Source organism: Phacochoerus africanus, chromosome 3 (assembly GCF_016906955.1).
Source record: "Phacochoerus africanus isolate WHEZ1 chromosome 3, ROS_Pafr_v1, whole genome shotgun sequence".
Lineage (NCBI taxonomy): Eukaryota > Metazoa > Chordata > Mammalia > Artiodactyla > Suidae > Phacochoerus > Phacochoerus africanus.
The window spans coordinates 31,386,267-31,401,494 of record NC_062546.1 but is presented as its reverse complement, the minus strand read 5'-3'; the positions used below and the strand labels follow the sequence as shown (position 1 = coordinate 31,401,494).

At 54.2% G+C, this 15,228-nt stretch overlaps 1 protein-coding gene across 3 annotated transcripts; it reads right to left on the bottom strand.

Annotated features, from left to right (window-relative positions):
- Positions 1–310: 310 nt before the first annotated feature.
- MAVS (mitochondrial antiviral signaling protein) lies at positions 311–14,994 on the bottom strand. 3 transcript variants are annotated; one of them, XM_047771544.1, is made up of 7 exons: positions 14,925–14,994; positions 10,928–11,098; positions 9,052–9,161; positions 7,343–7,515; positions 6,226–6,379; positions 2,988–3,487; positions 311–1,891 (listed from the first exon to the last, which is right to left on the bottom strand). In XM_047771544.1, the coding sequence occupies exons 2-7, from the start codon at positions 10,975–10,977 to the stop codon at positions 1,436–1,438; spliced, it is 1,443 nt and encodes a 480-aa protein (XP_047627500.1). In that variant the 5' UTR covers positions 10,978–11,098; positions 14,925–14,994; the 3' UTR covers positions 311–1,435. The 3 variants fall into 3 exon arrangements, with proteins under 3 accessions (XP_047627500.1, XP_047627499.1, XP_047627501.1); XM_047771543.1 differs by having other exon boundaries at positions 9,052–9,226; positions 14,925–14,993; XM_047771545.1 differs by lacking the exons at positions 9,052–9,161; positions 10,928–11,098; positions 14,925–14,994 and adding an exon at positions 8,771–8,791.
- Between the last annotated feature and the right edge of the window lie 234 nt (positions 14,995–15,228).

The following is a 15,228-nucleotide window of genomic DNA, read 5'->3' as shown; positions in this document are numbered from 1 at the left end:
CCTGTCTCTGCCCCTTGTCCAGCAATGGCTGCCTGAAAAGAACCCACTAGGGTACCCCCCAATCCATCTGGTTGCTGGGGGGCACCCCAGCCCCCACCCTGCAGAATTGCCCCAGTGGATAGACCTCCCTCCCCAGTAATTCCCCAGTGCCCAGGACAAAGGAAGGGGCAAATATAAAAGGGACATAGGCGTATGGCCTGGCTCTGCTTCTAACGGTGTAGCCAAGTGCTCCAGTCCCTCCACATTGAATAGTGACAAACATGTACCCAACCCTTAGTCAATGAAATGCCAGGAACCATTCTAAGATTTAAATAGATAAACTCATTTAATCCTTATGACACTAGGACATGTGTATCTATATATATAAAATTCCACTACTCATCCTCTTTTTACAGGTGAGAAAACTGAGGCACAGAGAGGTTAATATCTTGCCAAAGAGCACAGAATTAGTGAGAGCGGGATGCAGACCTAGGCCACCCTACAGCACAGCACACACTAGGGGGACCCCAGCACCTCACCTGTAGGGGACAGCCCGGGGCCACTCACTGCCAGGGAGAGATGGGGAAAAGCATTTAGCAGCCACCTGCTCTGAGCCAGGCACTTGACAAAGACATGTAGGCTTCAATCTCAGGAGAAGGCAGTGAAGGATAAGGCATGACGCTCACCGCCCACATGGGTGAGCAAGACCAGAGAAGTCTGATGAGCTGCCAAGGCCACACAGCCCAGGAAGGGGTGGAGCCGAAATCTGCACCTTGGCCTGAGCTCTGCCCTGCAGGTGTTCCCTCCCCAGCCCCCATAGGGAGGTGAAGAGAGACCAGGATATGGAGGCTGCAGAGGGGCTCTTCGGAGGCTGGAGAGGGGCTCTTTAGGTGGTTCTCAGGCCCAGCAGCTGGTCAGGCTTCCCAGGGGTCCATGGGACTCTCCAGACCTCCTCCCATCCTTGTGTGCCAGGGGAAGCAGGGAACTAGGTCCTTAGAGATGGGCCACCATGCTGTTCCTGGGGCCCCTGGGGGCTGGAGCAAAGTCCTGTGGGGCCCCCTGCCCCACCCCTCTGCTGTGGGCTGCCAGGGATCAGGGCAGGACAGCGGATGTTGTTGACGCCCTGCCATCTCCAGCTGCACCTCCTGATCCTTGGACTTGAGACAGAGGCACCTCCTCCAGAGGACAAAGGTAACAACCCAGATGGCCAGATGGTCTGGAGCACCCAGGGCAGCACGGGTCCCCAAAAGCCAAGGATGGTGGGGGAGCCACAGAGGACAATGGGACCGAAATGCGGCCTGCTAGGACTAAGCCTGGGGCCCCCTGCCTCCCCTCTGACCCAGCCTCTGCCAGCTCCACAAAAGGGTCAGGGATGCTGGGATAACTTGGCTCTGTGGCTCAGGCAGATGTATCTTGGGGAAGGGAACAGATACGTGGTGGACAGGGCCCAGGAGCCTCACTGGGGCAGGCGCCGCCGGTACAGCACGGCCAGGAGTGTGGCCAGAAGCACCCCAACCACCGCCACCTCAACCCAAGGAGCCCTAGCCTCAGTCTTGACCTCTTCCAACCCCTCTTCCAACTCCTCCTCTGCCTGGAACTCCGAGGCAGTGAGTGGCCCCGGGCTGTCCCCTACAGGTGGGGTGCTGGGGTCCCCCTTGATCCTAATAGTGTCCACTGACACGTACTCGTTCTCTTCCGGGGTGTTGTCAGGCCCTGAGCCCAGAGGATTGCTGTAGCTGATGGCGAGGTCCTCGGAGGAGCCCGAGAAAGGCTGGCTGTCCATCCTGGACACCAGCCTACCAGGCTTGCTCAGCTCCAGCTCCTCTGAGTCCCAGCGGTCAGAGTTGCTGTCTGGCGAGGGCGAGGTGCCTCCAGCGGCAGTGCCTATGGGCGCTGGAGATGCTGGAGTCTCCTGGGAAAGAAAGAAGGGGCTGGAGAGACTGAGGCTGGCATGGGAAAAGCCAGGTTGGGTGGCCCCATTCCCAGGCCAGGCCAAGAACTAGCACCATACCCCAGAGTGCCCAACCCACTGATGGTGCAGGAGGACAGCAGGGGAGAAGGGGACCTCCTCTAGGGCTGACAGCTCCACTCACTGGCCTGCCTGTGAGCTCACTCCCACCCCACGAGCCCCTGGTCACGTGTGGTCCCATCTACTTCAGCATCCTGCCTGGGCTTCAAGGCCGTGGAGCAGGTACAGGGTAGACAAGAGGCTGGGCCATGCACACAAAGGGCTTCATGAACTTGGTTCCTCCAGGCAGACAGTAGCAGTAGGGTTAGAGGCACAGGCTCAGAGGGGACAACTGTGGAGTCTGCTGAATCAGAGCGGCTGCTCCAGGTTGGACGGGCTGGGACTGCAGTTTGTCCCACCTGGTCATGGTGGGGCAGCCACATCTCCCAGTGGTGAAGAGCAAGCCATTGAGGCCCACAAGCCACCCTGCCCTACCCCTCCCCACTGAGCTTAAAAGGGAGTTGTGAGGAGTTCCCTGTCATGGCTCAGCAGTAACGAATCCAACTAGTATTCATGAGGATGCAGGTTTGATTCCTGGCCTCGCTCAGTGGGTTAAAGATCTGGCGTTGCTGGGAGCTGTGGTGGAGGTCACAATTGTGGCTCGGATCTGGAGTTACTGTGGCTGTGATGTAGGCTCCAATCTGACCCCTCGCCTGGGAACTTCCATATGTTACAGTTTCAGCCCTAAAAAAAAAACAAAAAAAAAAAGAAGGGGGGGTGGGGAGCTGTGAGCTCTAAATGGGTTAATGCACTTGACCAGTGGAGGTGGCCCAGCATGCTTGACCCTCCTGAAGCATCCACTAAAGAGCTCTAATGATTATTATTAGAGCTAAAGTCTAAAGGATATGGTGTGAGGTCTGGACAAGGCAGGGTCTCAGCTGCCCCCCAAAAGAGAAGCCCTAGAGCAGCCTAGGCTGGAGAGAGAATGGAGCCTGGAAAGGGTCCAAGGACAGGGCTCAGGGGAGAGGCCTGGATCATTGCTAGGAGGGGGAGGACTCACCTTTTCAGGACGGTTGCTGCTCCTGATGGTGGGCCCAGTGTTGGCAGGCACCTTGCTGGCCACCGTGCTTGTAGGTTTCCTGTGGTCCGGCAGCAAGCCAGTAGGCACTTTGGGTGACATTGCACCAGAACGCGTGGAGTTGATGGGCAATTTGGATGGTGCTACACTGGGGGACACGTTAGTGGACATTGCACCAGGGGGCTTCAGGCTGGTGGGCAACTTGGAAGGCATGGTGCTGGCAAATGCTGAGTTGGTGGGCACTTTAGAGGGCACCATGCTGGCAGTCACAGAGGTGGTGGGCACCCCTGCCCCACCGGAGCAGATGGTAGCTTCAACCTGGTCACCAGCTCCGCCTGCAGAGGCCAAGCCAGTGGAGGAAGAGGCAGTAGACACGGGTGGTCCAGGCAAACGGCTTGCCCTGGGGGTAGAACGGGCCAAGGGCTGGAAGGAGACAGTCGGAGACACAGGCCCACGGGGTGACGTGGGGCTGGAGACCGTGCCTGCAGGTGGCAAAACAAAAGGAGAGACACAAACCCCACAAGAGTGTTACCCTAAAATCACAGTGGCCCTGGGATCAGAGGGTTGGTGGAGGGTCCCTCTGCCCCAGGTCATAACACCCCTACTGCATCCAAGCCTCCCAATCTCCTCGCCATGGAGGAGTCCCACAGTCCCTTTGGTCATGGCTCCCAGGGTCAGAGGCCCAATGGTTGCAGGTACATCCTTGGTCCTGGCTCTCCTCAGCCCTTTGCCTGTCCTCTCACAAGAGCAAAACGATTCCTCCCTCTAGCAGGATCTAGGAGTTTAAGAAGTATTAATAATCAGAGTTCCTGCTGTGGTGCAACAGGATCAGCAGGGTCACCGGAGCACTGGGACTCAGGTTCAATCCCCGGCCTGGCAGAGTGGGTTAAGGAGCCGGTGTGGCCGCAACTGTGATATAAGTCGCAACCACAGCTAGGATCTGATCCCTGGTCTGGGAACTCCATATGCCATGAGGTGGCAACAACAACAACAACAAAAAATTATTCTGGAGTCCCCATTGTGGCGCAGTTGTTAACTAGGTTCCATGAGGTTGCGGGTTCGATCCCTGGCCTTGATCAGTGGGTTAAGGATCCCGCGTTGCTGTGGCCCTGGTGTAGGCTGGCGGCTACAGCTCCAACTGGACCCCTAGCCTGGGAACCTCCATATGCCACAGAACGGCCCTAGAAAAGGCAAAAAGACAAAAAAAAATTATTCTGTTTTTTCTTCTCCTGCCTGGGATACCCCCTTTTCCTCTTGTGTTTGCCTCTTCCATCTTCTTCTCAGCCTCGTTGGATCCTGGATGTTTCTCCCACTGCCCTCCTTCCTCTCAGGAGGAGAAATCCTGGGCCAGGGCAAGGTCTAGTCAGCCCCCAGTATGTGCAGATCTTCTAGGAAGCCGAAAGGTTTGTGGGTGCAGGGACAAAGCCACCCCCGAGAGAAGGGCCTGAACGGGGGGAAGCAGGAGGGAGTAGGTGGTGACGGTTCATAAAGGCTCTTATACCAGGATTTTCCATGGAACTCTGAGAACACACATGCCAGACCCCACAGCTGACAAAAGGCAGGAGTGATTCTGATGTGCCCCCACTCTCCCTGCCCCAAATCTAACACCACAGCATCTCACAGAAGCTGGGTCCAAATTTTACTGAAATCAAAGCGCCCTTTGCAGGAGTTCCCGTTGTGACACAGAATGAACCCAGCTAGTATCCATGAGAACACAAGTTCGATCCCCGGCCCCTGCTCAGTGGGTTAAGAATCTGGAGTTGCCATGAGCTGTAGTGTAGACACAGCTTGGATCCCACATTGCTGTGGCCATGGCATAGGCCAGCAGCTGCTACTCTGATTTGACCCCTAGCCTGCAAACTTGCGTGTGCCTCGGGTGTGGCCCTAAAAAGACCAAAAAAAAAAAAAAAAAAAAAGTGCTCTTGCCTCCCTGGTCCACAGCAGCATTTCCTGAAAGGTGTTTCATGGCAAAGGCTGACACCACAAAGGACAAAAGGACGCTTGGGGCAGAATTTGGCGTGACAGGAGCATGAGGTACTAAGATGGCCTCTCTGAGCCTTATCACTGCTCATGTGCCTTGGGGCTGTTCCATGGGCACTGGGGCGGGCTGGGTACCAGCACCACATGGAACACATTTTGGGAAGGAGTGGGACAGAGATGCCAGCCTGGGAGATCAGAACAGACAGCGCTCTACCCCTGAGAGGCCTGGTGTGGGGTCCAGGCCAACAAAGAGGATATTTCCTCCAGGGGCTGAAAAGCTTTAGGGATTTACCGGGAGCTAGAGACCCCTTTGGGGTAGGGCAGGGCTCCCTGCCAACAGCTGGCCTGGCCCTGGACTGTCCTCCAGGTCCTGGCGGATCCCTGCCCAGTCCCTTTGGTACAGTGCACTCTCGCATCTGTATCATGCCCTCTGCAATGTGTCAACCCTCTCATCTACGGAGGGGGTCTCTCTCTATTCCTTGATGCTGGGCTGGCTCTTCGACTTGCTTTGTTGCACAGAAAGAGACTGGAGGAAAAACTATGCCAGTTTCCCCAGGAGCCTTCCCTCCCTCACTCAGAACTCTGCTCAAGGTACACAAGATGCGCTTGTCTGCTGGAAGATGAGAGTCTCATGGAAGTGAACAGACGTACCCCAGCCAACAGCTATAAACAGAGCTTGTATGTACACTGATGCGTATGTAAGAGGGGATTCAGCCCCCCTGAGCCAGCCCAAATTGCTGACCCACACAATCATGAGCTAAATAAATAGCTGTGTTTTAAGCTACTAACTTTTGGGAGTGTGTGTTACACAGCAAATGCTACCCAATGTACCCTCTAAGGAACTGGGTTGTTCCCTGGGGTGAACTCTTCCCCCCCTTTTCTTTTTTTAGGGCGACAAGTACAGCATATGGAAGTTTCCAGGTTAGGGGTCGAATTGGAGCTGCAGCTGCCGGCCTAAGCCACAGCCACAGCGACGTCAGATCTGAGCCATGTTTGTGACTTACACCGCAGCTCATGGCAACACCAGATCCTTAACCCACTGAGCAAGGGCGGGGATCAAACCAGCATCCTCATGGACACTAATTGGGTTCTCAACCGCAGATCCACAATGGGAACTCCTGGGATGAATTCCTTTTATTCCCACCCCTGCCTCCTGTCCAAGGAAACCAGAGGGTCAACTCTAACTCCTACCCTCACTGGGAGGTCAAAAAGGCCCCAGAACTCCGAAGCCCATGCATACCTGCTGTGTGGGCACTGCCCAGTTCTGTGTCCTGCTTCTGATGCCCACCTGAGGTCAGAGGGCTGAGGGCCACATCAGAGGAGGGCTCCAGGGGGCCACCTGGCCTCTTCAGGACAGCCCCAGAGTTGGGTGGCTGTGGCGCTGTCTTTGAACTCTGCGGGCAAATGTGAATAAGACAGCTGTTTCTCACAGGAGCTGGCAAAGGGCAGCTTAGGCTCCTACAGGCCTTGGCCCATACCATGGAGCACAGGAACCAAGGAAGCCCTGGCCTGAGATTTGGTCCTCGTCAGGACTTCTGTCCACAGGTGACTTTGAACCCATCTCACAGAAAATCATCCCATCATCCCATGGGGGAGTCCCTACTCATGTCTCTGGCCCTGTAGAAAGGTCCTTCTCTCTGGGGCTGCTGCACAGACCCCTTTCTTGGGGTTCAAGTACATGACTTCGCATCTATCAGATACACCACTGCCTGTTCATCATATCCCAAAAGAATCAGTCATCTTTCTCCCTCAACTTGACTTTACTGGCAATGATTATAGCTCCAACCATCCGCCCCCTATCTGTCACCTCCAGCTGCTACACTCCCCCTCATCTGGTTACCCCCTGATCCCTTGACCCAGCTCAACATCTCACATGGACCATTGTAAAGACCTCAAAACTGTGACCTCAGAGTTCCCGTTGTGGTGCCGTGGAAACGAATCCCACTAGGAACCATGAGGTTGTGGGTTCAATCCCTGGCCTCGCTCAGTGGGTTAAGGATCTGGTGTTGCCGTGAACTGTGGTGTAGGTAACAGACGCAGCTCAGATCCTGTGTTGCTGTGGCTGTGGGGTAGGCTGGCAGCTGTAGCTCCGATTCGACCCCTAGCCTGGGAACCTCCATATGCCATGGGTGCAGCCCTAAAAGGCGTAAAAATGAAACAAGACAAACAAACAAGAAACTGTGACCTTGCAGCTGGTTGATGAGAGATGGTTGGGAGCTGCCACATAGTGAAGACCTGGCTGACAGTCTGGGAGCTGGTCTGGGGTAGATCCACAGTGGGGAAGCCCTGGGGTTCCCGAGCAGAGATTAGGCATGACTTGTGGGGGGCTTCTAGAAGGCTGAGTGAGCACAACACACCTCTCCTGGGGCCTCTGGCGGCTGGGTATCCTGGACAGGCATGGGGTAACTTGGCTCATCCTCTCTGTAGCTATTGTGGGGGATGCTGGGGGCCACAGCAGGTCTGGAAGGCCCTGGAGCCTCAGCAGGAATAGACGGCGGCTCCAGTGGAGCTGGGGGGCTGTTTGAATTCCCTGAAGGACAAAGATATAGAGATGCTAAGGAGGAATTTGAGTGCCCTCGGTGACAGGAGAGCCTGGGTGTTCCTAGACTCCCAGGCCCAAGGCTATCGGTCCCCCCACAGCTCCCAAAGCCATCCCAATGTGGGAGATACACCTCAGAGGAGACAAGCCTCACTGAGTGGGAGGCAGGTGTGGGAGGGAGGGTGGAGATGGAGAGGACACAGAGAGGGAGGAGGAGCATGGGGGAGGGGACAGTGGGGCCTCACAGGACTCTCACCACCCAGACAGTGCCAGCAGTCACCACTACTCTGGCCCCAAGCATTCTGGGAGCCAGGGGCCTTCTTCTCCTCCATGTGAGTGGCTCTCACCACTAACTGACCCCTGACCTCAAGCTGCCTCCTCAGCCCCTCCCCTTCACCCTCACCACCCACCCCTGGCCACTGTAGCTGTTTGCACCAGGGAGAAATCGCTGTTAATCTCCACAAATGAGTTCCTATTGTGGCGCAGCAGAAATGAATCCAACTCGGAACCATGAGGTTGCGGGTTCGATCCCTGGCCTTGCTCAGTGGGTTAAAGATCCGGCATTGCTGTGAGCTGTGGTGTGGTTCGCAGATGCAGCTCAGATCTGGCATTGCTGTGGCTGTGGTGTAGGCCGGGAGCTACAGCTCCGACTGGACCCCTAGCCTGGGAACCTCCATATGCCATGGGCGTGGTCCTAAAAAAAAAGAGACAAAAAGACCAAAAAAAGAAAAAGAAATATAAATAGAACTGGTATGCGTTTGTATCCAGCCCCAGGCCCTGAGACCCTAGCCTCACCAGACCCGGCTGCGCACGCAGCCTGGCCAGGAGCATGGAGAGGGCACTGAGGGATACCTGGGCAGCTCACGGCGGGTGGCTAGAAGGCTCTAGGAGAAACCAGGTTGGGGGAAGAGACGCGGGGAAAGGAAGGAAGGAAGCCATGTGGGAAAAAGAGGAGACAGCGAAGGGAAGAGGAGCAAAGAGGTGAGCAGAGAGAGGGAGGGCAAACTGAGGGAGAGGAGAAAAGGCGAGGAGGCAAATGTCACAGCCACAAACATTAGAGGAGGCTCCATGGGCTGAACACGGGGGAGGAGCCCAGCCCCAGCTAAGCACCCAACCTGCCGTGGTCCCATGGTGTCCACTGCAGCCCCGTAAGGTAGATGTTGCCATAAGCTCCTTTTTCCAGAGAAGACCGGGACTTAGGGAATGAAGAGCCTTGGCCAAAGGGTTACTAAAGGTTAGGAGTTACCTGGTGGCCTCGCAGTTAAGGATTCAGTGTGGTCACTGCAGTGGCTCAGGTTCGATCCCTGGTCGGGGAATTTCTGCATGCTGCAAACGCAGCCCAAAACATAAATAAACAGAGGTTACTAAGTGGCCAAGCGGAGAGCTACACTCCGGTGTGTCCATGGCCCAGGAGTGACGGGAGGGAGGGGGACAGAGGAAGGCAGCACGTATGGGGGGAGAGAGAGGGAGAGTGAAAGCCAGGGGAATCAGACGGGAGTTCCAGAAGGGTCAGGACAGGAGGCTCACGCAGCAGGCTGTTCTGGTAGACACGGGACACTTCGTCAGCGAGATCAGACAGCTCACAGATCCTCAGTGCCCCGATGAAGGACTGTACCCAGCCGCTCCTCCGCCGAAGGCTGTCGAAGAGGTCCCAGAGGGTGCCCTGGTTGCCCCAGCGCTCAAAGGAGGCCCGCAGTCTGTCCTGAAACACACAGCCCACCCCCGCCACCCAGCTCAAGCCAGGTGGCCCTGACCCCTTCCCCACTCTGGAGGGGACAGCAGCAGACAGGGGGTACCTAGAGAGCCACAAGCGGGAAGAGACCATCTGAAACTGGGTCCGAGTCAGGACAAGGTCAAGGTTTGTGCCCAAGTTTAAAGGCAGCTATCAAGGAAATAGCCTCTTACTGTGTCCCAGGTTCTCCTTGCTGAGCTTTGCATGAACTACCCTATTTAATGCTTGTATGACCCCTACGCTACTGATGAAGAAACTGAGGCTTAATACAATGAGGCACCAACATCAAATGCTTTCACTGACGTGTGGAATCTGAAAAAAGGACAGACTGAACTTCTTTGCAGAACAGATGCTAACTCACAGACATTGAAAAACTTATGGTCTCCGGAGGAGACAGTTTGGGGCTGGGGGGATGTGCTTGGGTTGTGGGATGGAAATCCTGTGAAATTGGATTGTGATGATAACTATACAACTACAGATGTGATAAATTCATTTGAGTAATTAAAAAGAAAAAAGAAAGAAAGAAACTGAGGTTCAGCACATACAAACAAGCAACCAGGTAGCAGAAACAAAAACCCACAGGAGTTTCCACTGTGGCACAACGGAATTGGTGGTGTCTTGGAAGCACTGGGATGCAGGGGTTTTTTTTTTTTGTTTAACTACTCAATGAATTTTATTACATTTATAGTTATGGGATGCAGATTTGATCCCCAGCCTGGTGCAGTGGTTAAGGATCCAGCATTGCCACAGCTTTGGCTTAGGTCAGGACTTTGGCTCAGATCTGATCCCTGGCCCAGGATATCCATACGCCACGGGGCAGTCAAAAAAAAAAAAAAATAAAAAAAACGCAGAAAACATTTACTGCAGAACTAAATGGCCAGACCCCACTAACCACAGACCCACATGCCACCAGCATCTGCAAGGAGAAAGCAGAGGGAAGCCTCGAGGTTTAATGTGGGGACAGCTAAAACTTTGATGGGTTCGGCTCACTGTGATAGGGGCCCATGGCAAGTGCTAAGAGGCTGGCCATCTGGCTCCCATGGACTCTCAAAATTGAGCCCCAGGCTCCCTGCAGGACAGGTCACATGTCTGGAAGAATGGAACTGAAACTCAGCAGGAACAAGGACAAAAGAGATGAAGAGGAATTCCCATCGTGACTAGGGGAAACAAATCTGACTAGGAACCATGAGGTTGTGGGTTCAATCCCTGGCCTTGCTCTGTGAGCTGTGGGGTAGGTCGCAGACACAGCTCAGATCCTGCGTTGCTGTGGCTGCGGTGTATGCCAGCGTTGTAGCTCTGATTCGCCCCCTAGCCTGGGAACCTCCATATGCCACGGGTGCAGCCCTAAAAAGAAAAAAAAAAAAAAAGAGGTGAAGAAAAAAAGACCATTCAGATGATAGCGTGCGTGGAGGGGGGGCAGAACCCAGAAATATGTGCCATATTTTGAAGCATTACCCCAAAGGGACACAAGAGGGAGTTCAGTGAGGTTGGAAAAGGCACCCCCTCCTCCCACCCCCACCCCACACTTCATTCTGAAAGTTAGAAATCTGTTGAGTGCAGGAAGCAGGAAGCAGAGCACAGAGAAGGAGGGAGTAGGTCCGGTCTTGGGGGAAGCTCTGAATTCCACAGCCCTGCCCCCAGTCAGTGCCTGGCTGTGATGCCCTGGCTCACCTGGTCACTTGCTGTGAGGCAGGACAGGTAAGGCAGAATCTCCAGAACATGGATCTTGCAAAAATTCCTGTGATGGTTGCGGATATACTGATAAGTCTTGTCCTCAGCAAACGTCATCGCTATCCGGGTTGTGAAGTGACAGAGGGCTTTGGCCCATGAAGGGTAGATGGACTGACAAAGGGAAAAAAAAAAGACTAGAGGAAAACAGACCACACTTGGGAATGGAGTTGGGAGTCGAGGTGGACAAAAGGCAATGCTTTCTGTTTCAACTCTCTGGAATTTTTGCTTTTCTTTAATCTTCCTTTTCTTTTTCTTTTCTTTCTTTTTTTTTTTCTTTTTTGGCCACACCTGAAGCGTGCAGAAGTTCCCAAGCCCGGGATCGAACCCACGCCACAGCAGTGACCAGAGCCACAGCAGTGACAACACCGGATCCTTAACCCACTGAGCTACCAGGGAACATCTTGCCTGAGTCTCAGAGGCCTTCAGTGAATTTGCTTAAAAATGAATTGATGACCAAAAAAAAAAATCAGATCCAGAAGATCTAGGGCCCACTGGGGAGACCTCTGGCTCCCACTCCATCAGTCCTAGGTTTGAACGTCTGAATGTGCTGACAGCCAGAGGGCTCCACCTAGAAATGCTGCATCTTTGGAGTTTACTGAAGGGGAAGGGGGGAGGGGAGGAAAAGGAGGAAGAGGAGAGAGAGAAGGCGACATGATAATAACAGGATGTATGCCACTCTAACTGTGAAGAAAATGAAATACCAAGAAATGAAGGAGGCTTGCTAGTTAGTAGAAGAGCAAAGCACTGAGGTCCTCAGGATCCAAAATCAGGCTCTTTCCAGAGCATGACTGCAGGCCCTAGAACAATAAAGTTTGTTATGTACATATTTTTAGGGTATGAGGTTGAGTTTCACTCCTGGGTGTGACCCAGGGCAAGATATCAACCTTTTGCAGGCGTGTCCTCACCCCTAAAATGGCTCAGGGCATTTGTTTTAATAATACAGTAGTACAGCCTTATAAGCCTGAAATGTTCAAGTACCCCAGGGAGTTCCCTTGTGGTGCAGTGGGTTAAGGATCTACCATTGTCGCTGCAGTGGCTCAGGTCACTGCTGTGGCATGGATTTGATCCCTGGCCCAGGAACTTCCAAATGTCACAGATGTGGCCAAAAAAAATTCAAAAATAAAATGAAGTGCCCCCCCACCTCCCCACAAAGAAGCAATTGCTGTAGGTTGCTTATACACCACTTACAACAATTTGCGATGATAGACCTGTTTGTTTGCTTATTTCTCATTTGCCTTTCTCATAAGGGAGAGCTGCAGGGAACAAGACAGACAAGATCTCTGCCATCATCCAATTTACATTCTACTGAGGTGGGACAGATAACAAATCAGTAAACATGTAATTCCAGCTAGGAATAAAGGTTATAGAAAAAAATGAAGTGGATGATGAGACAGAGCCCCTGAAGAAGGGCATGCTGCTTGAACTGGGATGGTCAGGGAGACATTTCTGAATTGATGACATTGAGCCAAACCATTCTTGGCTGCAAGATCAGTGCTTTGGGCAGTGAGAAGGCATAGCCAGTGAGAAGTCCAAAGGTGGGAAAACACTTGGCATGTTTGAAGACGAGAAAAGTAGATCAGAGCGGTAGATCAAGGTCAAGGAGGTTGTGAAGGGCCACTTATGTAGGCCATTATAGGAAAGGACTTTGAGTTTTATTTGGAGTGAAATGGGGAGCCATTGGAGGGTTTTGAGCAGGAAAAGGAGAAGACTTGATTTATGTTAAAGATCTCTGTGGTGGAGTTCCCATCATGGGTCAGCAGTTAACAACCCCAACTAGCATCCATGAGGATGCAGGTTTGATCCCTGGCCTCACTCAGTGTGTTATGGATCTGGTGTTGCCATGAACTGTGGTGTAGGTCACAGACGTGGCTCAGATCCTGTGTTGCTGTGGCTCTGGTGTAGGCCAGTAGCTGTAGCTCCGATGGGACCCCTAGCCTGGGAATCCCCATATGCCGCGAGTGAGGCCCTAAAGAGAGGAAAAAATTTAAAAAAATATATATATACCTCTGCAGTGATTGTAAAGACCCTGTACTGTGGAAGGGGCAGGATGGAAGCAGGGAGATATGTCAGGAGGCCACAGCAGGGAACACATGAGGGGTACACCAGGATGGTAACCATGAAGATGGTGAGGGGTGGCCGGATTCCTGGTATTTTGTGGATAGAGGAGATGAAGGAGAGAGAAGGATCAGGAATGACACCTTCGGCACTGGGTGGATGGAGAGTGCCACTTAGCAAGCCAGAGAATCTGGGGGAGAAGCAGTGGTGCAGAGGGGGCTCCAGGGCTCCATCTGAACAAGTGAAGTTGGAGATGCTATTGGATATCCAAGGGGCTTTTCCGGGAGGGAAGGGGGCAGAGTAGAGGGGGCAGGCTAGAGTAGAAACATGGGTGTCAAGCTTGGGTGGGACCTCTAGGAGACAGTGCTGCAGAGCAGAGAGTAATGTAAAGCTGCTAAGGCTGCCAGTCCCCCACCACATGTGAAATGGGGCAGCAGTCCTGCCTACCTGCTGCCACCGGCCTCATAGCCACACACTGCGCAACTTGCTTTGCCAACACTGGGTGCAACTTCCCTCGTGAGGCATGTACAAAAGACAGAGGTCAAGAGGATCAGGGAAGTGGGGCAGGGGTCCCCTGAGCCTTTAGGAAATGAGCAAAGAACACTGTGGGGGCAAATATACCCATTTCCCCTTCCCTCCTGTGGGATACAGAGAGGTACCAGGAGAGAGGCAGGTGAAACATTCTTCTGCATCCCAGCCTCAGCCCTTGAGGCACAGAGTCTGGGGGTATCGGGGTATGAATTGGTTCAACCAAAAAGAAAGGAACCCCATATCTGTTCACATTTATTAAGGGTCCACTACTGGCAGGCACATACTAAATTTCTTTCATTTAATCCTTGCCACAATCCCTTAAGAAATGAAGCCAAGCTGCACAGCTGACCTAACAGGATTTGAACCCAGGACTTGTTGCCTAATTGAAACTCATCATACACCGTGCAGGGCAAAGAAACCCCTGCAGCAAGCGAGACTCACATGACTCCAGGCCTTCAAGCCCCAAGGTCACTGCCTGGATGGGGGTGGGGGTGGGGGAGGTGTAGGACTGACTGAAAGTGGCCTGGGAAAAATGCAGAATTTGGTCCCTGCTCTTGTGGGGAATGGAATCTTTTGGACAGATCTGAGGCCCTTCTAACTCTGCCCACTACAGCAGCCGGGTTCTCAGGTCCTTTCAGAAGTCCTTTCAGGTGTTTTTGAGCCTTCGAACGAAGAATGTTGATTTTTTTCCATTGTTTTCCTGACACCTCCTGGTCTCGGATAAGATGCGCGGCGGAGTGCTCCTGATGGATGCGGCTAGGAGAGTTTCTACCCCGACTGCACCAGAGGCTGTGTGTCCGTTCCAGAAAGAAAATTCCACCCTCCCGGAAGGGGCGCGGCCTCACAGCCTCAGCTCGGATTCCATAATTCCTGGGCCAGACCCAGGACTTCAGAGGGCGGGTAGGCTGTTCTGAGCAGATGTCAGCGCCGAGAACAGTCAGGACCCAAGGGACAGCGGCAGTCCTCGACCCCTCAAGCGCGGCCGCGGCCTCCAGAGATTAGCGCACCCGGGCTAGGCCTCGCCTGGGGATCACCCTGGACCTGAGGGCGACTGGAAGGGGCTCAGGAGTCAGCGCCTGTCTCCTTCCGGCCCAACCTCGTCTCCAATCCAAGCAGATGCCGGTGCCACGCACCTCCCAAGCCCTCAGTGATGGTTGCGGCGCGCGGAGCCCTCGCTGCCCCGAACCCCACGAGCCTAAGAATCCGCTCTTCTCGGCCGCCGGGCGCCCCAAGCCTCATGCGGCCCGAAGGACTCCGACTCCCACTCAGCTCCCTCCCCGCGGGCTACCTCCCCGAAAGGCGTCCGTGCCCCAGAGCCCAGAGGACCGAGCTCCAGGGCCGGCGATCTTACCTCGGGGTAGCCACGGCCAGGCAACCTGCCTCCTGCAGCCTATAGCCCGGAACCCGCCCCAGCAGGACAGGAGAGTGGGGGCCGGAGCTGCACGGCCATTGGCCAGGCGGCGGGGGCGGGGTTTCGGCTCCAGTGGGAGCCACTCGGCGGCGGGGGGCGGGTACTCGGCGGTGGTTTGGGGGCCTGGACTCGCCGGACGGGCGCTCGGGACTGACCTGGGTTCGTACTTTTTGGAGTGCAAAGGAGCAGATGACCAGATGACCTTCTTTTCTTGTTTGTCTCGAGCAGCTTCCAGGGGGAAGTC

Coding starts and splice junctions, on each gene's coding strand:
- MAVS (XM_047771543.1), bottom strand. CDS start 11,044: ATGACGTTTGCTGAGGACAAGACTTATCAGTATATCCGCAACCATCAC. Junction 3,488..6,225: donor GGGCAGTGCCCACACAGCAG/GTATGCATGGGC, acceptor TGCCACCTGCAG/GCACGGTCTCCAGCCCCACG. Junction 1,892..2,987: donor GCAGCAACCGTCCTGAAAAG/GTGAGTCCTCCC, acceptor TTTCTTTCCCAG/GAGACTCCAGCATCTCCAGC.